This window comes from Squalius cephalus, assembly GCF_949319135.1.
Source record: "Squalius cephalus genome assembly, chromosome: 4".
Classification (NCBI taxonomy): domain Eukaryota; kingdom Metazoa; phylum Chordata; class Actinopteri; order Cypriniformes; family Leuciscidae; genus Squalius; species Squalius cephalus.
The window spans coordinates 5,952,925-5,974,776 of NC_137125.1; the positions used below are offsets into that span (position 1 = coordinate 5,952,925).

The 21,852-nt window shown below is 38.2% G+C and overlaps 1 protein-coding gene and 1 long non-coding RNA gene across 2 annotated transcripts in view; both read left to right on the plus strand.

The window, feature by feature from the left end:
• The window catches only part of LOC307157255 (uncharacterized protein), a 31,410-nt gene that overhangs the window by 6,108 nt on the left and 3,450 nt on the right, over positions 1–21,852 (plus strand). Inside the window, exons 2-3 of the mRNA XM_079869122.1 lie at positions 11,272–11,413; positions 13,333–14,800. Coding sequence (XP_079725248.1) covers positions 11,329–11,413; positions 13,333–14,800 — 1,553 coding nt within the window. The 5' untranslated portion in view covers positions 11,272–11,328. The remainder of the gene's footprint in view (positions 1–11,271; positions 11,414–13,332; positions 14,801–21,852) is intronic.
• LOC307157298 lies at positions 16,323–21,603 on the plus strand. Its single transcript, XR_013820919.1, has 3 exons — positions 16,323–16,397; positions 17,083–17,239; positions 20,848–21,603. It is a non-coding gene; the product is annotated as an uncharacterized lncRNA (long non-coding RNA).

Here is a 21,852-nt window from a genome sequence, read left to right on the forward strand (position 1 = left end):
TACGCAAATGACAAAACGAAAGTAAAAGCAGCAGCCCCTTGTGGACGACTACCACACACACACATAAAGTAAAGTCCATGATGCCTGGTCCTCCGCTGTCTTCGTTCCGATCCTTTTATGCGCCCCGTAGCTGATTAGTGAGAAGCTTGAAACCGGTGTGTCGCGCAGGTGACTCATTAACACTCGCGCTACTGGCCTCGCCCTGCTCTCACGGCTCGTGGACTCGTGCTGCTTGCCACTTTGCCTATTTTGTGTTTTCTATCACAGGAAAAGTAATTGCTGAGATTTTTGTTTCTGAAGTTTTTTTTGTTTTTTTGGGGGGGAGGAATTGACTCGCGGGCCGCTTCAAACCGGTCGTTCCAAGAAGTCCTCGCTGCAGCCTGTAGCACGATGACGTAGCTGGATCAGATCCAATACGTAGTGAATGGAGGTGTGTTTTGGCGACGTCATAGACGCATGCGCAGTACCGATCGCTGGGTTATAATGCGCATGCGCTAGTCTTAAGTGACATGTATGCTCAATATTGAATTGAGATGTTCTAACCCAGGGATGGGCAACTTCGGTCCTGGAGGGCCACTGTCCTACAGAGTTTAGCTCCAACCCTTAAAAAATCACCTGCCTGTAATTTTCTAGTAATCCTGAGGACCTTGATTAGCTTGTTCAGGTGTGTTTGATTAGGGTTGGAGCTAAACTCTGTAGGACAGTGGCCCTCCAGGACCGAAGTTGCCCATCCCTGTTCTAACCTATGATTCTAACCTTTGTAGTAGTAGTACTGATAAATAGTAATACGTAATTATTGATGAATAATTATTTACATAAATGTGATTAAGTTATCCTAGTTTCTCTCGACATACATGCAAAATAGTTAATTTTACAACATTTTAAATCACGATTTTAAACCCTAAATTTGATGGATTAATAACATGTCGTCACCACAAGTATTTTTTTTTTTTTATGTGTGTATATAGAACATTTTAAAATTAAGCAATTTTATTTTATTCAGGTCATATTTGCTGTTTAGTGGAAGCAAAAATGTTTGTCTCTGTAATTTTAATCCTAAAGCTACAATACAATATGGTCTGTAAACAACTTAACATACCAGTACACATTCAAGGGAAAAATGCAAAACAATAACAGCATTAAGAATTCTTTAATGGCTTCTTTAATGACTCATTTTTCCATATTGATATGTACATAGGTTCCACTTATTTGCTCTTCAGTGTTTGCAGGACATGTACTTACTTTTAAAAAAGAAAAAAGAAAAGAAGAAAAGAAAAGAAGAAAATAATTAAAGTTTAATATCTAAACAGTCAGATCAAGTAGTTGTCACTCAGTTGTCCTTGGGGCTATAGTGATTCCCATCACAGATGAAGCAGTCTGCTGAGCAGTAACCTTCAAAGTCTTTGGTTGAGTAAAACGCAAGAAGGATTCCTTTCCTTCCATCTCCAACATAGCCTGGCGGGAAGTCCCCACAGCAAAGGCAACTCGTCACTTTATATGGCACTCGAAACCTCTCCTTGTACTCATTGGAGAATGCACTCCAGTTGACAACACCTATTGTAAGAAGGAGATTTAAAGTAATAATACATTTTGAGCAAAGCTTAAAATGCATTTGCAGTTTAAACGTAATGTGTAGAACTGTCTACTGGTAAAAAATAAAATAAAACTAATAAAATGAAATAACTTACTGTCAAGCCAGGCAAAATGAGCCTCTTTTCTGAATGATGCCTCACAAACAACGTCATGGAAAAGCCTGCACGTCAGAGACAGTCTGAAGAAAGCCACATCTCCATCTTCTTTGACCACATTCATGAGGATATATCTCAGGATCTCAGCTGGCATCTGCTCAGCAATTTGTTTAATATTATTCAATATAAAATACTAGTCAAATAATAGCATACATTTAACATGCTAAAAATAAAAACATTTGGAATAGGGAAAACTCCCACCTTACTGTATGTCCACCTCATCTGGCACCTCTAGCACCTCATCAGCTTCCATTTCCAATTCTCCTAAAGAAATAAATTATATTCACACCAATACAATAATCATGAAATATTTATGGAAAATGGAACTTGAACATTTTATCATCAGTTGTCAGATTAGTTGTTGCAAACCTATTTTAGTTATACCTGTCTTCATTTCTTTGTGCCTTTTTTTGAGTAGCTTCCTTTCAGCATCTGATCTTAAATTATAAAAAAAATAAAAAAACAACAACAAACTCAAAAATAAACCCCAAGATTATTTAATATTGTCTAAGGACATTAAGGGAGTGACATTTATTTTGCAACTGAATATCTTTAAGAAGTACAATGCAAAAAGTGGGGAATAATAATAAAGCAGAGGAATTCAGAATATGTACATGGATTTATTAATATTACCAGCCCATAAACATAATGAGAAAAAAAAACTTTAAATGGTTCCGACTATAAATAGTCAACGAACATAAAGAAAAATACAATGAAGTTCACCAAATAAAATGAAGAGCACGAGTGTTGCCCAAATCAAAGAACAAAACAAAACAAAACACCTCTAACTATAACCATGAAATCTAACCTAGCTAAATCAAAGAAAAATCCAAAAAGAAACATCTTCGGCGTGCTAACGCACCCCTTAACTTACCTCCACTAACTAACAAACAAAAACTACAACTCAAGGCAACACTCCCTAAACTAATGAACTAATACATAAAAAAAATACGCTACGTGTAGCACGATGTATGTCACGTGACAATCTAGCTTGCTCTTCAATGAGCATGAGAACACACAGTCATAACCAATCAGAACTAGACACAAGAATTAAAGAACTAAATAAAGAAACAAATTAACAACGAATGAGGGACACAGGGCTACATAATAAATCTCTACGAAGGCGCGCGCGCGCACATACAGCAAAAGCCCAGCCAAAGCCCTTCCTTATAGACAGCTGGCGTCGCCTTTTATAGCCAGCTTCCGGCAGAGCGTCATGGAGACGAACGAATCCCAGCAGACTGTCAGGATCCGAAGCCAATCAGAATCTAACAACAAGACACAGATCATGAGCACACAAACATAATCGTAACAATGTACTTCTCAGAAATATACTTAAAATTACACTTCAGTGTACTTGATTTATACTGAGAGAAAAGTCCAGGGCCCGTATTCATAAAGATTCTAAGAAAATCCTCTCAGAAAATCCTCTTATCCTCTCAGAAAACTCTTAATTTAGCTTAAAAACTTTTACATAGGAGTCTTAGCTTAAGAGCGATTCAGGGCCGATCTGAGAGCAACTCTGAGTAAGGAAAAGACAAAAACTTTCATCTTAGTGAGGAGGCGGGGCTGACCCTGTTACTATGTATGACACAATCTTTTGAAGACTGTGATTGGCTGGTTGTCCAAGAAGGAAAAAAAGAGTGATTTTAAGTATAGGGTCTATTCTAAGCCTTCACTTTGAAATTTCATGTGACTGTGTACATTATACACACTGCTGCATTGTTGCATTTTCCCAGTTGCCAAATATCGTAATGTAGTGATTACTTTAATTTCTGGCGCTATGGCATTTCTGCGCTGTGTCGGAGATGTTAGCGCGTCTCTAAGATCAGTCACAAACATGATCCCTGCACGATCTAATCTGTAGCGTCTAATTAACTCACTGTCATCCATTGTCTGCAACACATTTCTTCTCCTTGGTCTTTCTGTCATGTTCTCCTAACAATTTTGACCTTAAGACCTCTTTTAAGGGTTAAGATGCTTTCTGAATTACATTTTTCTTTACTGGGATTTGTTCTTTAATTTTAAGAGTAAACGCCCACATTTCTAAGAATTTTCTTAGAATTTTGTCACTAGGAGCTACCCTTTGCATTAAGATTCTTTATGAATACGGGCCCAGGTATATTTGGCCTGTACTTGAACTCAATCTTTTGATCCAGATATACTTAAAAGAATAATCAAGAATTCAAAGTATACTTGTCTTGTAGTTGTGTTAACTCTTTTGATTGAGTAGTCAATTAAATATACTTTTTTTACATAGTTTTTTCATATACAGTCTTATGAAACTTACATTGTTTGAAAATATTGATTAGAATATTGATATAAAACTGATATGTTTCTAATTCTGCATATCTGAATTCCACTGGTAGTGTATAGCAATTTACTCTAATTCAACTTTTTTGTTTAAAATGTTTCCTTTCTTTATGAAACTTACTGACATTCAAGTGTTGATTAAAAAGAATGCATGAAACTAATAAAATGTTTTTAAAATTAAAGTACAGTTAAAGGTATTTTTCAAGTGCAAAGTATAATGTTATGTTCACTTAAAGAAAAGTTACAAGTATACTTGCAGTATGAAACTAGTAGTTTACTGAGAGTACACATCAGTGTGTACTTTCATAAACTAAAAAATTTACTACTTTTATTAAAATAGTAAACTACTAGTATACTTAGCCTATAAGTTCACTTGTAGTACAGATGCATTACAAATTAGAAACCTAGTTGTGTACTTTTACAAATACTAAAAGTGGGCCAATTTAGTCCCAAGCAGTATTGAAATAGTACACAATTTTACTACAAGTACACATTGATATTAGTATACTTACTACATAAAGTATACTTAAAAAATATACTTGAAAATTACTTAAGTATACTTCATAAAATGAACATGAAGACATGCACTTTTATGATGAAGAGATGCACTTTTATGATGGATAGATGCACTTTTATAATGGATAGATGCACTTTTATGATGGACAGATGCACTTTTATGATGGACAGATGGACTTTTATGATGGATAGATGCACTTTTATAATGGATAGATGGACTTTTATGATGGATAGATGCACTTTTATGATGGACAGATGCAGTTTTATGATGGACAGATGTACTTTTATGATGGAGAGATGCACTTTTATGATGGACAGATGCACTTTTATGATGGACAGATGGACTTTTATGATGGATAGATGCACTTTTATAATGGATAGATGGACTTTTATGATGGATAGATGCACTTTTATAATGGATAGATGGACTTTTATGATGGATAGATGCACTTTTATAATGGATAGATGCACTTTTATAATGGATAGATGCACTTTTATAATGATAGATGGACTTTTATGATGGAGAGATGCACTTTTATGATGGACAGATGCACTTTTATGATGGACAGATGGACTTTTATGATGGAGAGATGGACTTTTATGATGGATAGATGCACTTTTATAATGGACAGATGCACTTTTATGATGGATAGATGGACTTTTATGATGGAGAGATGCACTTTTATGATGGACAGATGCACTTTTATGATGGACAGATGCACTTTTATGATGGATAGATGCACTTTTATGATGGATAGATGGACTTATGATGGATAGATGGACTTTTATGATGGACAGATGCACTTTTATGATGGAGAGATGCACTTTTATGATGGAGAGATGCACTTTTATAATGATAGATGGACTTTTATGATTTTCTCAGTCTGAGATGTGGCTCTTGTTCACACATGGACTTTTATGATGGAGAGATGCACTTTTATGATGGATAGATGCACTTTTATGATGGATAGATGCACTTTTATGATGGACAGATGCACTTAGATGCACTTTTATGATGGACAGATGCACTTTTATGATGGAGAGATGCACTTTTATGATGGAGAGATGCACTTTTATAATGATAGATGGACTTTTATGATGGAGAGATGCACTTTTATAATGGATAGATGGACTTTTATGATGGAGAGATGCACTTTTATGATGGAGAGATGCACTTTTATGATGGATAGATGCACTTATGATGGATAGATGCACTTTTATAATGGAGAGATGTACTTTTATGATGGAGAGATGTACTTTTATGATGGATAGATGCACTTTTATAATGGATAGATGCACTTTTATAATGATAGATGGACTTTTATGATGGAGAGATGCACTTTTATAATGATAGATGGACTTTTATGATGGAGAGATGGACTTTTATAATGGATAGATGCACTTTTATAATGGACAGATGCACTTTTATGATGGATAGATGCACTTTTATAATGATATATGGACTTTTATGATGGATAGATGCACTTTTATGATGGACAGATGCACTTTTATGATGGAGAGATGCACTTTTATGATGGACAGATGCACTTTTATGATGGAGAGATGCACTTTTATAATGATAGATGGACTTTTATGATGGAGAGATGCACTTTTATAATGGATAGATGGACTTTTATGATGGAGAGATGCACTTTTATGATGGAGAGATGCACTTTTATGATGGATAGATGGACTTTTATGATGGATAGATGCACTTTTATGATGGAGAGATGTACTTTTATGATGGACAGATGCACTTTTATAATGGTTAGATGGACTTTTATGATGGAGAGATGCACTTTTATAATGGATAGATGCACTTTTATGATGGACAGATGCACTTTTATGATGGACAGATGGACTTTTATGATGGACAGATGCACTTTTATAATGGATAAATGCACTTTTATAATGGATAGACAATAATAGATTTTTACAGCGATTGATTCCTGCCGGTTCCATAATGAGACTGGCACGGCCAGAGACATTTTGGGTGTTGCGGCATATTAAATATATTATAAATAGTTTTTCCACGTGAGAAATGCAATGTGTGGCAAGAGGGCGTGACAAAAGACCGAAATGAGTGACTGTCACGTGACACTTGAAAGCCCTGACTGCACTGTAGCAGTTACTGTTATACTGTTTAACCTGCTAGATAGCTAGCCTGCTAAAAACACCAAGCTTACATTAGCTACTGGTACTATTCCCCACCAATTCACAAGCACAAGAGAAAAAGTATTTTGTACTTACATTTAATACCCCTGGAACTCAATGGAAGTTGATTGAAGATGGCATAGTTGGTAGTGTTGTTATAACCAGTCAACTGAACCAACAATCTTTTCACAAAACTGACAAAACCTTGTCAACCTTGTCAAAATCCATCAATATTCCGTGCATGAGCTACTTTCTGACATTCTAACTGAAAGTGGGTGAATATCAAAATACATGATAGAAACATTTTGTTAAACCAATTACAAGTGTTATGTTGACAACACTATTGAAACAATTACTTTTTATTACAACTGTAGATGAATAAATAGGCCATTTGGCCCTGGACTAGGGTATTCTATTTGTCCATTCTATTGGCTCTATTCTATTTTGAAGACTTGTGCTGGCTGCACAAGTCTAATTTAAGGCTCTCACAAATAAATAGTATGGGTATATTATACATTTTCTGAGTCATCAGAGTGCCTTGAGTATTGAAGTTGTTGAGTTTTGTGTCCGTGGTGTTCTTTCATGCCACAGGGATAAAAGAAAGCATACCGTTTAGGCGGAAATTGTGAAAAAATGTGTGTTATTTCTGGTTTAAAGAAGTCATGTGACCTCTGTCTTTGTCAGACAGATTCAGTACAGGACTTAAATGAAAGCCTAAAAGGTCCCCTTTCCAGCGATACCAAGCACCATATTATAGAATATTGGCAATATCTCTAGCATGAGCCTAAACCAGATATACACCAGATTTCAAAAACGGAATTTATCTTAGGGGGTTAGTAACTTCATGAGCTGAAAAAAGTGATTTCGCTACCACCCCTGCACTGCTATAGTGATTTTTCTAATACTAGGGGTGTATACCTTACCAAAAAACAATGATAGCATTTTTCCCCCCGATGATACCGATCAACCCCCCTGGCTCATTGACTATACAGTGTATGTCTTTCGGAATTTTGAGAGTAGCCTACAATTCTATTGCGGTTCTGAGCCTGCTGATCAACTATTAGTGAAATCATCACAGATCCATTGATTTTGGTTGGATTTTTATGATTTTTTTCTGTGGAATAAGTATACTGTTTGGTGAAAAGAATGACATATTGACTGATGTCATAACTTGGGGGAATAGTTGATTGCCAATGAAGTAAAGACGAAAATATTGGAAAAAAGTGATTTTTTTTGCATTAAATTGATGCAAAATCATGTAGAAATGTGTTTTAGGAGTTATTTTTTCAGTGGATGTTGTCAGCACATGTGTTCTGTGTATCTGGAATGCATTTATTGACAGCCTACCAAACCCACTGAGGATTTGAGGGGGAAAAAAAATCATTTTTCACATTTTTCTGATTAAAAATAAAGGGTGCATACACTAAAATGGCCACAATTTTTTCGCGATATTTCCGGCAGAGCTGACCCTCCAATTATTGGTTCTTAGGGTCAAAGTTAACAGAAAAAACACAAATAAAAAGTATGGCAGACCATGTCAGGTTCAACCCATTTTATTGAGCTTTTGAGACTTTGGCTCCCCGACTATTAAGACTCTCTTACCAGTGAACTGAACTACTGAACTAGATCTGATTGAGACGTTCTTTAAGAGATTTAGTTTAGAGTGTTTTTAGTCTAATCAGATCATTTAAGTCCATTAACTCTCTCTCTGACTGACTCTTTTACCAGTGAACTGAACTACTGAACTAGATCTGATTGACACACACTCAGAGATTTAGTTTAGAGTGTTTTAGTCTAATCAGATCATTTAAGTCCATTAACTCTCTCTCTCTGACTGACTCTCTTACCAGTGAACTGAACTACTGAACTAGATCTGATTGACACACACTCAGAGATTTAGTTTAGAGTGTTTTAGTCTAATCAGATCATTTAAGTCCATTAACTCTCTCTCTCTGACTGACTCTCTTACCAGTGAACTGAACTACTGAACTAGATCTGATTGACACACACTCAGAGATTTAGTTTAGAGTGTTTTAGTCTAATCAGATCATTTAAGTCCATTAACTCTCTCTCTCTGACTGACTCTCTTACCAGTGAACTGAACTACTGAACTAGATCTGATTGAGACACACTCAGAGATTTAGTTTAGTGTTTTTAGTCTAATCAGATCATTTAAGTCCATTAACTCTCTCTCTCTCTCTCTCTCTGACTCTCTTACCAGTGAACTGAACTACTGAACTAGATCTGATTGACACACACTCAGAGATTTAGTTTAGAGTGTTTTTAGTCTAATCAGATCATTTAAGTCCATTAACTCTCTCTCTGACTGACTCTCTTACCAGTGAACTGAACTACTGAACTAGATCTGATTGACACACACTCAGAGATTTAGTCTCTCTCTCTGACTGACTCTCTTACCAGTGAACTGAACTACTGAACTAGATCTGATTGAGACACTCAGAGATTTAGTGTAGTGTTTTTAGTCTAATCAGATCATTTAAGTCCATTAACCCTCTGGGGTCTGGGGTGTTTTTGGGGTCCTTGAGATGTTCTGACATGCCCTGACATTTGTGTTTTTTTCAGTTGCTTATAAACATATTAATGGCAAAGGTGTAAATTCACTCTATATAGCACAAACAGGACTTCCATAATATGTGAGCCACATGTATGTACATGTTTTCATTTTTGAGAGAATAATGTTTATGCATGGTTATCGAAAAAACTAAAAATGAAAGTTTCTGAAATAAGGCCACAAAACACATACTAAATATCTGGCAATAAGACTTTTGACTAATGGATGTCATCGCCTACAGTTTTTTCTTCAAAATGATGTGAAAATCATCCTGCCTAATCATTCACATAAAACGATACATTGATTTTAGTTTTGTGAAACACTTTTAGTTTGGAAAGCCAATATGCGGATGGGGCGTAAACGCTCCAACAGCATCATGCATATTTAGTAGTTCACACCTGGTGAGACTACGTTCCTGCATACTTAATGAGCCATTCATTCAGGTGTGTCACCTATAGCTAACTTAAATATACAAGCTTCATAAAAATGATCATTCTAGGAGAAAATTTCAGATGGCATTTAGAGGCTTTTGCATCTGAACTCTTCATATACACACACACACACACACACACACACACACATATATATATATATATATATATATATATATATATATATAATGCATGCACATACATACTTTATAATCTTTTCAAAACTAGTCAACGTCTTTCAAAACTAAAGTATACATTTTATATACGTATTTCAAAGTAAAGGATTCATTAGTTAGTTGACTTTATTTTTGACAAAACACATACAGTATATATTCCTCATCTCAGTATAGCAATAGAGTTTGCTAAAAGCTGTTCATTCAATACAGCAGTATTTGAAAATCGATCATATTTTGTAAAATTACATTTATATTTGCATTTATGTCAAAACCTAGACACTTTTAAACATCAAAAGGACATTTATTACTATGTATTCGTGTCAAAATGACAAATAAACAGATTTTCCTATTCAATTTTACATGGAAACGCTTCCAAGACGCTTGCGTGTCGCGTGAAAAATAGGCGTCGGTTCTATTTCTAGAATGCACGTGTTTTCCACGCGGCTCGTGCCGCGCCTGAGACGCGCGTCTCACACAGGCAGTATGCAAACTCTAAACTGTTAACATGGGAGCCGAAATAAAAACGGACACACCACGCAGCTGAGACGCTTACGCCACGCATCCAGTGTTTCACCGGCCTTATCCAGCGGATGTGGGCGTTTCACAGGTTTGTATGGATCGCCTCACATTTGCGTTTGAATAGCGCGGTCTCCGTAGGCGGAGTCACATTAAAACTTAATTAGCTGAGATGAGAACGACTGACATCTCTCTCTTTACATACATATTATATAAACTGTGAATATTTGTTTTTTATAAAAATGACTTCATTTAAAAGAAGAGAATTCAAGCTTCATGCCTGTGTGACTGTATGCCTGTTTGACTGAGTATTCGCTGAGTTACAGTTCATTTTCGGACGCGTTTCAGAATTGACTTCACTGACGGAGAGTAGGCAGAACTCGCATCATGTTTATTTTTCTTTATTTGGCGAAAAGCACAACACTTTGTTTTTATTATGAGCATACACAAAAAAAATACACACTAAACAGGATCGATTGATGTATAACACAAGCATATAAGATAAAAATGAATATTTTATTTTTTATTTTTTTGCACTCATACGGAAAAAAACGAGCCTATCGCGCCGGCGCGATAGCCGACCCCAGGGGGTTAACTCTCTCTCTCTGACTGACTCTCTTACCAGTGAACTGAACTACTGAACTAGATCTGATTGACACACACTCAGAGATTTAGTTTTGAGTGTTTTAGTCTAATCAGATCATTTAAGTCCATTAACTCTCTCTCTCTCTGTGACTGACTCTCTTACCAGTGAACTGAACTACTGAACTAGATCTGATTGACACACACTCAGAGATTTAGTTTAGAGTGTTTTTCTTTCTGTTAACTATTCTCCTCTTAAACAGGACAGAGTGTCCAAACACACAGAAAAACTCCTGGTGAAGCGACACACTATTATAAAGATGGCATTTATTAAAGAGGAGAGTGAAGGCATGAAGATTGAAGAATCATTCAGAGTCAAACAAGAAGTTACTGAGGAACAAACAGGTTAGTTTAATTCTCAAAGTCTTCAATCATTCTATGTCATGCATCTCTTTATCTACTACACAACTTGTGACTAAATAAATGACATGTACAAATTAAATTGGGAAAAACAATTAAGAAATAGAATTGGGCTGATCTAAATGCTCAAGGGGTGCATTTCCCAAAAGCATCGTTAGTCAACTATGGTTGCTTATTTCATCGCTACCAATGTAATGTAGACTTGTCTCAACCAACCAAAAGTCCTCATTTGTGTGGTCTCAATACGATTATTTTACTGCTCCCGATTGCATCAGAGCTCCCACGATCCCAAATCATAAATATCACTCGTTTGATATTTCGACTGTTGATCGGGCTGCCTCTAACGTTATATCCGCAATATCCACTTGGAGCGAGTGAGCGTCACCTACCAGATGTTGTGTGCTTCTATAGCTGAAACTTGGCAGCCACAAACATGTCACAATAATGGAGTATTAAGGAAGAAGATCGCCTATGTTCTTTTACTCTTTTTGTTTTTCGCTGCAAAACTGAACACATGCCTGGAGAACCAGCTGACAACGTTGATTGTCCTCCATTTGATCAAACCAAGCTAGATTTCAAACATCAAATAGCACAGAAACATACAGAGAGTCTTATTGATTAACCTTGTTAACCTTAACGAGTGCGGCAGCGGTATGCTTTGTGGCACGGAGAGCCAAATGGTGCCCCTGACCCTGGTCTTTCAGTAGGTCAGCCATAACACAGCCATAGTTACATAGCCACAGCCATATATATATATAAGAGAGTAAGAGGCTAAGAGAGCTGATCTTGTGATCAGTGATTTTTAAAGCGTGAAGATGTGTGTGAGCCAATAAGAAGTGTTTTCCTTTGGAGGGAATTTCTTTACGACCCTTTGTTCAAGCAGGCCTTTGAACATGTAGTTTGATTGGATGTTTAACACAAGAATCTTCAAGATTCTTTATAATACTAATGCGTCACAAAGTTAGCAGAATGTAATGTAAATTAACAAATGGGGGATGAAGATTGGAGTTTATAGATACTAAACATGCCACCCATATGATTTTGGTTAACCATAGTATGCAAAGTCTGAAACATTAACCCAAAAGAGTTTAAAATGAAGACATAGGCCAAACCACATAAAAGGAAAATCATGAGATGGGAAAATTAGTGTTTATATAAGTCTCAAGTGGTTAGATATAGAATATATAAGATTAAAAGGGTTTGTTTCTTCTTCTCAGCAAGAATTAAGTGAGCGTCACTGCCCTCTGCAAATTCCTTTTTAGGTTCATAAAACTCTTATCCGTCTCAGTATGTCCGGTGACAGGACACCGGGTTCTGCCAGTGTGTTAGCTTCGTTTGAGATGTTAGTTTTGAAAGAAGTTTCATAGACCTCAGACAATGCAAGAGATAACTCGCCATCGTCCTCCAGGAGTGCCCGCATCAGCCCCTGAAGACTGAGAGATATTCATACCTTCCTAAAATTTGTCTGTGAGCTCCATCTGCAAGCCCCATGATTTCGATGTCCTACTCACCTCAGCAGGTCCCGAATACAAACCACAGATGATTGTCCCAATTCCCTCAAGAAAAGGGACAAACAAGGGTGGAGTTTCTCCATAGAATATACATAAATATCAAGCTAAAGTAAAGCATCACACATGACAAATAAATGGGCCTGTTTTTATTAGCCTAATACAAGTCTGATAACTGCCAGCTTGTAAGTATTTGGGATGTGTCCTAAAGAAAGCAAAAAAATTATAATATTGATAAGAGGGTCTGAGATTACATGTTGCACCATTTTCAGTTGTTGAGTGGTTATAAGATTCAGCATACATGTTGTTGGATTTGATGTTTTACATGTCTAAATGTTTTCATGTCTTTGTGCCATTAAACTGGTGTTAACTTGGTTTTGTTTCTGTTCACCCTAGACCTGATGGGACTGAAAGAGGAGAGTCAAGAACTGAATGAAATGGAAGAGAAAAATCATGATTTCATGACTGGGGAGACATCTTTTAGTTGCTCACAGACTCATAAAGAAGAATTTAGAAACCTTAAAGTCCAGATGAGTGTTTACACTGAAGAGAGCCCTTTGACCTGCCAAGACTTGAAAATCCACCCTGGAGAGAAGCCGTTCATATGCCCTCAGTGTGGAAAGAGGTTTACACAGAGAAGAATCCTTACTACCCACTTGAGAGTTCACACTGGAGAGAAGCCTTTCGTATGCCCTCAGTGTGGGAAGAGCTTCACACAAAGCAGTCATCTGAAGACTCACTTGAAAATCCACACTGGAGAGAAGCCGTTCATATGCCCTCAGTGTGGAAAGAGGTTTACACAGAGAAGAATCCTTACTACCCACTTGAGAGTTCACACTGGAGAGAAGCCTTTCGTATGCCCTCAGTGTGGGAAGAGCTTCACACAAAGCAGTCATCTGAAGACTCACTTGAAAATCCACACTGGAGAGAAGCCGTTCATATGCCCTCAGTGTGGAAAGAGGTTTACACAGAGAAGAATCCTTACTACCCACTTGAGAGTTCACACTGGAGAGAAGCCTTTCGTATGCCCTCAGTGTGGGAAGAGCTTCACACAAAGCAGTCATCTGAAGACTCACTTGAAAATCCACACTGGAGAGAAGCCGTTCATATGCCCTCAGTGTGGAAAGAGGTTTACACAGAGAAGAATCCTTACTACCCACTTGAGAGTTCACACTGGAGAGAAGCCTTTCGTATGCCCTCAGTGTGGAAAGAGGTTTACAGAGAAAAAAACCCTTAATACCCACTTGAGAGTTCACAGTGGAGAGAAGCCTTTCGTATGCCCTCAGTGTGGGAAGAGCTTCTCACAAAGCAGTCATCTGAAGACTCACTTGAAAATCCACACTGGAGAGAAGCCGTACGCCTGCACTCTGTGTGGGAATCGTTTCTCACTAAAAGGACATCTCAAGAATCACATGAGAATTCACACTGGAGAGAAGCCTTACGCCTGCTCTCTGTGTGGGAATCATTTCTCACTAAAAGCACATCTCAAGAATCACATGAGAATTCACACTGGAGAGAAGCCTTACGCCTGCTCTCTGTGTGGGAATCGTTTCTCACTAAAAACACATCTCAAGAATCACATGAGAATTCACACTGGAGAGAAGCCGTTTGCTTGTGATCAGTGTGGAAAAAGTTATAGATTTAAATTACACCTTGATCTTCACATGAGGAATCACTCAGGAGAGAAATGTTTAATATGTCAAGACTGTGGAAAGAGTTTCATATATAGAGCAAACTTTAAGACTCACATGAGAGTTCACACTGGAGAAAAGCCGTACTCCTGCCATGAGTGTGGAAAGAGTTTCACGATTAAAGGAAACCTAAAGATTCACATGAGAGTTCACACTGGAGAGAAGCCTTACAAGTGTCTTCAGTGTGAGAAGAGTTTCTCATTTCACTCAAACCTCACACAGCATTTGCAAACTCATTCTGGAAAGAAATAGCCATTTTTCTCAATGTGACAAGAAGTTGAAAAGGAGAAATTTTAGCAATCATCTGCACATTCCCTCTGGAGAAAAACAATTAAATGGTGATCAGTGTAATAAAATCATCACACTTAGAAATACAAATGAAAAAAGTCATGTAAATGTGAGACCTTCTGTGTTCTTTGTATCTTAGTACCCTTTAAAAAACAAGGTTATTCAAGTGTGCTATTAGTATACTACTTTCAAAACCAAAATAAGTATGTGTATGCTTTAATTAGGAAGCCTACACATGTGGAGAAGAAAAGCAGGAGCAATCAAAGGAAGCATTGCTTATACACGTGTAATTTAACGGGCTCATCAGTTATTAAACGGCATATAAATCTAAAACTGCAGAACATCACCAAATGAAATGTTGACCTATGGGTGATCTGTTTTGATTATCAATCTGAATGTAGTCTTGGACAAGATTTCTTTTAAGCTTTCTTACCCACATTCAAGTGGTGATTAAAAAAGAAAGTATGACATTAGAATAATTTTTATTGTTGTTGTGGTTGTTTGACAGCTGAGGTTCTTTTCTTTCTTTTATTGACAACATGTTCTTGCATTCATACAACAAAATATTCTAGGAACCATGAAATTGTGCAAATTATCAAAAATGCTGCCGCTGGCAGAAGATATCATTTTAATTGACAGATTTGATTTAGCCCATTTTTCTTTGTGACATTATTTAAGGTGTTAACATTATCATAAGACAAAACGGTTCCGCTTTATTTTGATGGTCCCTTCAACACATTCTGTTGACTGTAAGTAACGTTGCACCTGCATGTCTACTAACTCTCAATCGAGTACTAGTAGAGAATTAGTAGACTGGTAGGGTTAGGGTTAGAGAAAGTTCACATGTACAGTACTTGCAAATGTTCTTATAGTCAGTAGAATATGTTGGGGAGCATCAAAATAAGAGTTTGCAGATATTAAGAAGACAGTCCACTAATTCTCTAATGCGAGTTAGTTGACATGTAGTTGTTACTTATAGTCAACAGAATGTTTAAAAGGGACCATCACAATAAAGTGTTACCGATAAAAATAACAAATACAATTATTGTATACTTGTTATCCTCAGTCACACCAAATTTTAATGTGAGACTCTGGAAAGGAGATCTAAATTCAGCGGCTTCGGCACGGGGGGTCGGTGGGTAGCGGGTGAACACTGAGTGAATTTTAACCGCGAGCGGGTGGATATTTATATTATGATAAGGACTTAAATAGTTGAGCACTCTGCAACCAAAAACCTAGTTTTCAAATACAAACTTTTTCCCAATCCTTTATAATATGACGATCAAGATACTTGACTTTATTCATGATTGAGAATATCACAAATCAGCAATTTATTCTTTGAATGAATCCTTTATCTTATCATTTGAATGTGTTTTCTGTATGTGAATTTCTATTTAATGTTAACAGGACTTTTATTTTGGTGGGGTGACATGATGTCATAAGGCTGCGCCACTCCTGCATCTGTGATTCTGCTGAAGAAAGGTTTGTGCTTTTAATCATCTAAAGTGTTTAAATCAATACAACCCGTCAGTACAATTATATAGAAAACTTTGAAATTAATTATTTTTAATGTAAAATTATAATGTATCTAATAAAAATAATGAACCGTTTTCAGTGAAGCACATCCACAAATGAGTAGCAGTAAAGGTTCCTAAGCTCCCTATATTGTGAATTAGGTCATCATAAACGCGCTGTTTGCTCTCTGGCAAGTTATGATAGAGAAAGAGATTTTCGAAACCAATTGAGATTCAATTGAATCAAATAATGTAGAGTTTGGAAGCACTTGATTCACAGCATGTAAATGCAACAAGAATAACAACACACACATGTGGAATGACAACTTCTTCAAATCAACTGACAATGTTTTAATGACGGTGTAATCCATTAAATATAGTAAACAAATCAATACATACACGTGAATTAAAAAAGCCTAAATATGAATTGCTTGTATATTCTCTGTTCCTTTAATTTGTAGTGCTAGTTTTGAGTAGAAATGTCAAATCTGATTCATTTCCGCGAAACGGTTCTTTTGGACAGTTCGTTTCAAAAACCGATTAATCGGTTCCTTACGTCATCAAGAAATGATGGCAGTAGATCTGATTGAGACGCTCTCAGAGATTTAGTTTTGAGTGTTTTTCTTTCTGTTAATTATTCTCCTCTTAAACAGGACAGAGTGTCCAAACACACAGAAAAACTCCTGGTGAAGCGACTGAGATCCACGTGACACACTATTATAAAGATGGCGTTTATTAAAGAGGAGAGTGAAGACGTGGAGATTGAAGAAACATTCAGAGTCCAACATGATGATACTGAGACACAAACAGGTTAGTTTCATTCTCAAAGTTGAACTCAGTCATTTGATCCTCAGTGAAATGTCCAGCTCTACAGAAATAAATGATATTTTTGAAGAGTCTCCTAATTAAAGTGGTTTTATTTTAATTTTATTTGAGCCGGTCGCCTCATGTGGACAGAAGAACGACATGACAGCCAGTTAAAGGCGGCGCTAAAGCAAGTCGGTAACAGCGCCACCTGCTGTTGTGGAGTGCGAATTACATGACCGTTTACTAGCATGCGTGTGGATCTGAAGGCATTTGTGTGTGGATCAGCAAGGCAGAAAATTAGTGCCAAAAGTCACGTGACAGTTTTTCGTACTTGTAGAATTTTGTTTTGTACTTGAAGGATTTTGTTTTGTACTTGTAGAATTTTGTTTTGTACTTGAAGGTTTTTTTTTTTTACTTGAAGGATTTTTTTTTTTGTACTTGAAAGATTTGAGTTTGTACTTGGAGGATATTTTTGTCATTGAAGAAATACGTTTCTTTGTATATGTAAAACATACTGTATTTGTTTGATAGGTATGTTTTTTATTTGCAGAACAAAATGCATTAGTTTGTGAGTGATGTTTTATATTTGCAAACCACACTGAGTTTGTTTGTGAATCGTTGGGTGTGAGTAAAACACGTTTTGTGTGTGTGTGAGGTTGTGGCATGATTCTAACTCCATAAAATCCCCTGTCAGAGAGATCATCAACTTCCACCTCCAGCAGAGCTTCGACCAGATCCCGAGGTAGTCTGGAGATATTGAGTCCGAGTGGACCATGTTCTCCACCTCCATTGTCAACGCTAAGGTCTCCACTGCAGTCAAGGCGGCAATCCCCAAACCCGGTGGTGGACACCAAAAGTAAGGGATGCCGTCAAATTGAAGAAGGAGTCCTATCAGGCCTGGCTGGTTTGTGGGAGTCCTGAGGCAGCTGACGGGTACCGACAGGCCAAGCGGACTGCAGCCCGGGTGGTTGTGGAGGCAAAAACTTGGGCCTGGGAGGAGTTTGGTGAGGCCATGGAGAAGGACTATCGGTCGGCCTCGAAGAGATTCTGGCAAACCGTCCGGCGCCTCAGGAGGGGGAAGCAGTGCCATACCAATGCTGTTGACCTCGACTGGGGATGTCATCAGACGGTGGAAGGAATACTTCGAGGATCTCCTCAATCCCGCCATCACGTCTTCCATTGAGGAAGCAGAGGCTGAGGGCTCGGAGGTGGACTCATCCATCACCCAGGCTGAAGTCACCGAGGTAGTCAAGAAACTCCTCGGTGGCGGATGAGATCCGCCCCAAATACCTCAAGTCTCTGGGTGTTGTGGGGCTGTCTTGGCTGACACGCCTCTGCAGCATCGCGTGGCGGTCGGGAACAATACCTTTGGACTGGCAGACCGGGGTGGTGGTCCCTCTTTTTAAGAAGGGGGACCAGAGGGTGTGCTCCAACTATAGGGGGATCACACTTCTCAGCCTCCCCGGGAAAGTCTATGCCAGGGTACTGGAGAGGAGAATACGGCCGATAGTAGAACCTCGGATTCAGGAGGAACAGTGCGGTTTTCGTCCCGGTCGTGGAACACTGGACCAGATCTATTCCCTCTCCAGGGTGCTGGAGGGTTCATGGGAGTTTGCCCAACCAATCCACATGTGTTTTGTGGATTTGGAGAAGGCATTTGACTGTGTCCCTCGCGGCATCTGGTGGAGAGTGCTCTGTGAGTATGGGGTCTGGGGCCCTTTGCTAAGGGCTATCCGGTCCCTGTACGACCGGAGCAGGAGCTTGGTTCGCATTGCTGGCAGTAAGTCAGACTTGTTCCCGGTGCATGTTGGAGCTGCCCTTTGTCGCCGGTTCTGTTCATAATTTTTATGGACAGAATTTCTAGGCGCAGCCAGGGGCCGGAGGGTGTCAGGTTTGGGGACCACATGATCTCATCTCTGCTCTTTGCAGATGATGTTGTCGTGCTGACCCCATCGGACCAGGACCTTCAACATGCACTGGGACGGTTTGCAGCCGAGTGTGAAGCGGCTGGGATGAGAATCAGCGCCTCCAAATCCGAGGCCATGGTTCTCAGTCGGAAAAGGGTGGCTTGCCCGCTTCAGGTTGGTGGAGAGTTCCTGCCTCAAGTGGAGGAGTTCAAGGCCGGGAAGGCCCTGGGAAAGACCTAGGACACGCTGGGAACACGGCTGGCCTGGGACCACCTCGGTGTCCCCCCGGAAGAGCTGGAGGAAGTGTCTAGGGAGAGGGAAGTCTGGGCATCCCTGCTTAGACTGCTGCCACCACGACCCGGCCCCAGATAAGCGGAAGAAGATGGATGGATGGATTTTATTTATCAACTCATCAAGAAATCATCCAATGCAGAATCTTGCTCTTTGAAAAAACTTTAATTGATAAATCCTTAAAATCTTTAGGGGGTTGAATATATCTGATTGCAACTGTATATATGAAAAAATTTGCAGTTTCTTGTTGTTACGCCCTTATTAGGGAGCAACAATGAAGGAGGAGGAAACGTTTACGGCGGTTACAATACTCTTTTTATTTACACATTCTTTATAACAAAGACTGTCTCTCAAGTTCTCGCAATACGCCACAATGCCGATCAACATCTCGGTCCTGGCCAAGGATCGATGTGACAGAATGGAACGCTCACTAAGGACACCAAACAGGAAGCTTTTATTGACAGGCACACCTGTGCACCGGTGCACCCAATCCACCTGATTACCTCAGCTCCGCAGTGCACCTGTAGGAGGAGCAAAACACACCCAGACACGGCAAAGACGACAATACAAAGTATACAGCCGTGACACTTGTTGAGTAAAATGAACATTTTTGATTATATGGTTTCCATTGCAGGTTTGGTCTTAAATATCATATAAGCTGGTATTAAAAAGGTCTTAAAAAGTCTTACATTTAACTTGTTTATATCTCTAGACACCCAGATAACATTACATTTGCTAAAATCTAACACCTTAGTCATCCCATCATTTATATCATTATTAATATAACCGGACAAAACTTCACTACTCTAAGTTAGCAGTGTAAAACTGAGTATTGTTGTCATAACAGTGAATGACAATGTCCCTTAGGGGAAGCATAAACAATGAGAAAAGCAGAGGACCTAATACTGAGCCTTGTGGCACACCATATTTGTGTTTGCATAATTATATATTTAATATATTTAAATTTAATAACATAATTATCAACATCAGAGAACGTTGTGGTCTCTGTTGTCAAAATATCTAATTAACTTTAGTATCTTTAGTTTCTGTGCTACAATGGGGCTTAAATTCTGACTGGAATATTGTTTTTCTGAAAAACTGAGCATAGTTGAGTGGACAATATTTTATTCTAACATTTTGGGATTGATCTATAATAAACCAATTATTCTGGGTCAAGTGATGAGGGGTTTGATAACTTCCAGCTTTCATGGACTACAGCTTTTTTATGTTCTAATGAAAGTGAACAGTTAATATTGAGAAGAGATTGTGAGATTACTCTTTCAGTAGCTTAGTGTATATCGGATCTAGCATACAAGTTGTTGGTTTTTATCTTGGTTCTTTGTTGTGGTTTTGATTTCTGTTGCTTTGTGCCATTAAACGGGAGTTACTTTTTTTTTTTTTTTTTCATTTTAGACAAGATGGCGCTCAAAGAGGAGAGTCAACAACTGAATGAAACTGAAGAGGAAAATCAATTTGAGAAACATCATGATTTAATGACTGGAGAGAAGCTTTTCACGTGCCATCAGTGTGGAAAAAGTTTCACTCAAAAACAAAGCCTTGAAGTTCACATGAGAATCCACACTGGAGAGAAGCCTTACCATTGCAATCAGTGCGGAAAGAGTTTTAAACATAAAAAAAATCTTGATTGCCACAAGAGAATCCACACTGGAGAGAACCTGTTCACATGTGATCAGTGTGGAAAGAGCTTCACAATAGAGCAAAACCTTAGGTGTCACATGAACAGTCACACTGGAGAGAAACCGTTCACATGTAATCAGTGTGGAAAGAGTTTCGCTCATATCAGTAACCTCTGCGTTCACATGAGAGTTCACACTGGAGTGAAGCCTTACACATGCCAACAGTGTGGGAAGAGCTTCTCACAAAAAGGAAATCTTGAGACTCACATGAAAATTCACACAGGAGAAAAGACATTCATCTGCCAACAGTGTGGAAAGAGTTTCACAACAGAACAAAACTTTAGGTATCACATGAGAATCCACACTGGAGAAAAGCCTTTCATCTGCCAACGGTGTCGAAAGAGCTTCACAACAGAACAAAACCTTAGGTGTCACATGAACAGTCACACTGGAGAGAAACCATTCACATGTCATCAGTGTGGAAAGAGTTTTACGTATAACACTAGCCTCTGCGTTCACATGAGACTTCACACTGGAGAGAAGCCTTCTCTCCAGTGTGGCAAAAAACATAGGCAAAAAAAATAGATTTTTCATCCAGTGTCAGTTTTGAGATTTTGGGCTAGTTTACTCCTTCAATATGTGTTCTTTCAAACTGCTATAAAGAAAACGTTGAACATATACATTAAGATGTGTATTTTATGACATTTTGTTTACTTGCGGCAGTAAGTTTCTCTCGAATTTACCAGGAAGGTAGCATTCCAACGCGACACACCGAGTTCCG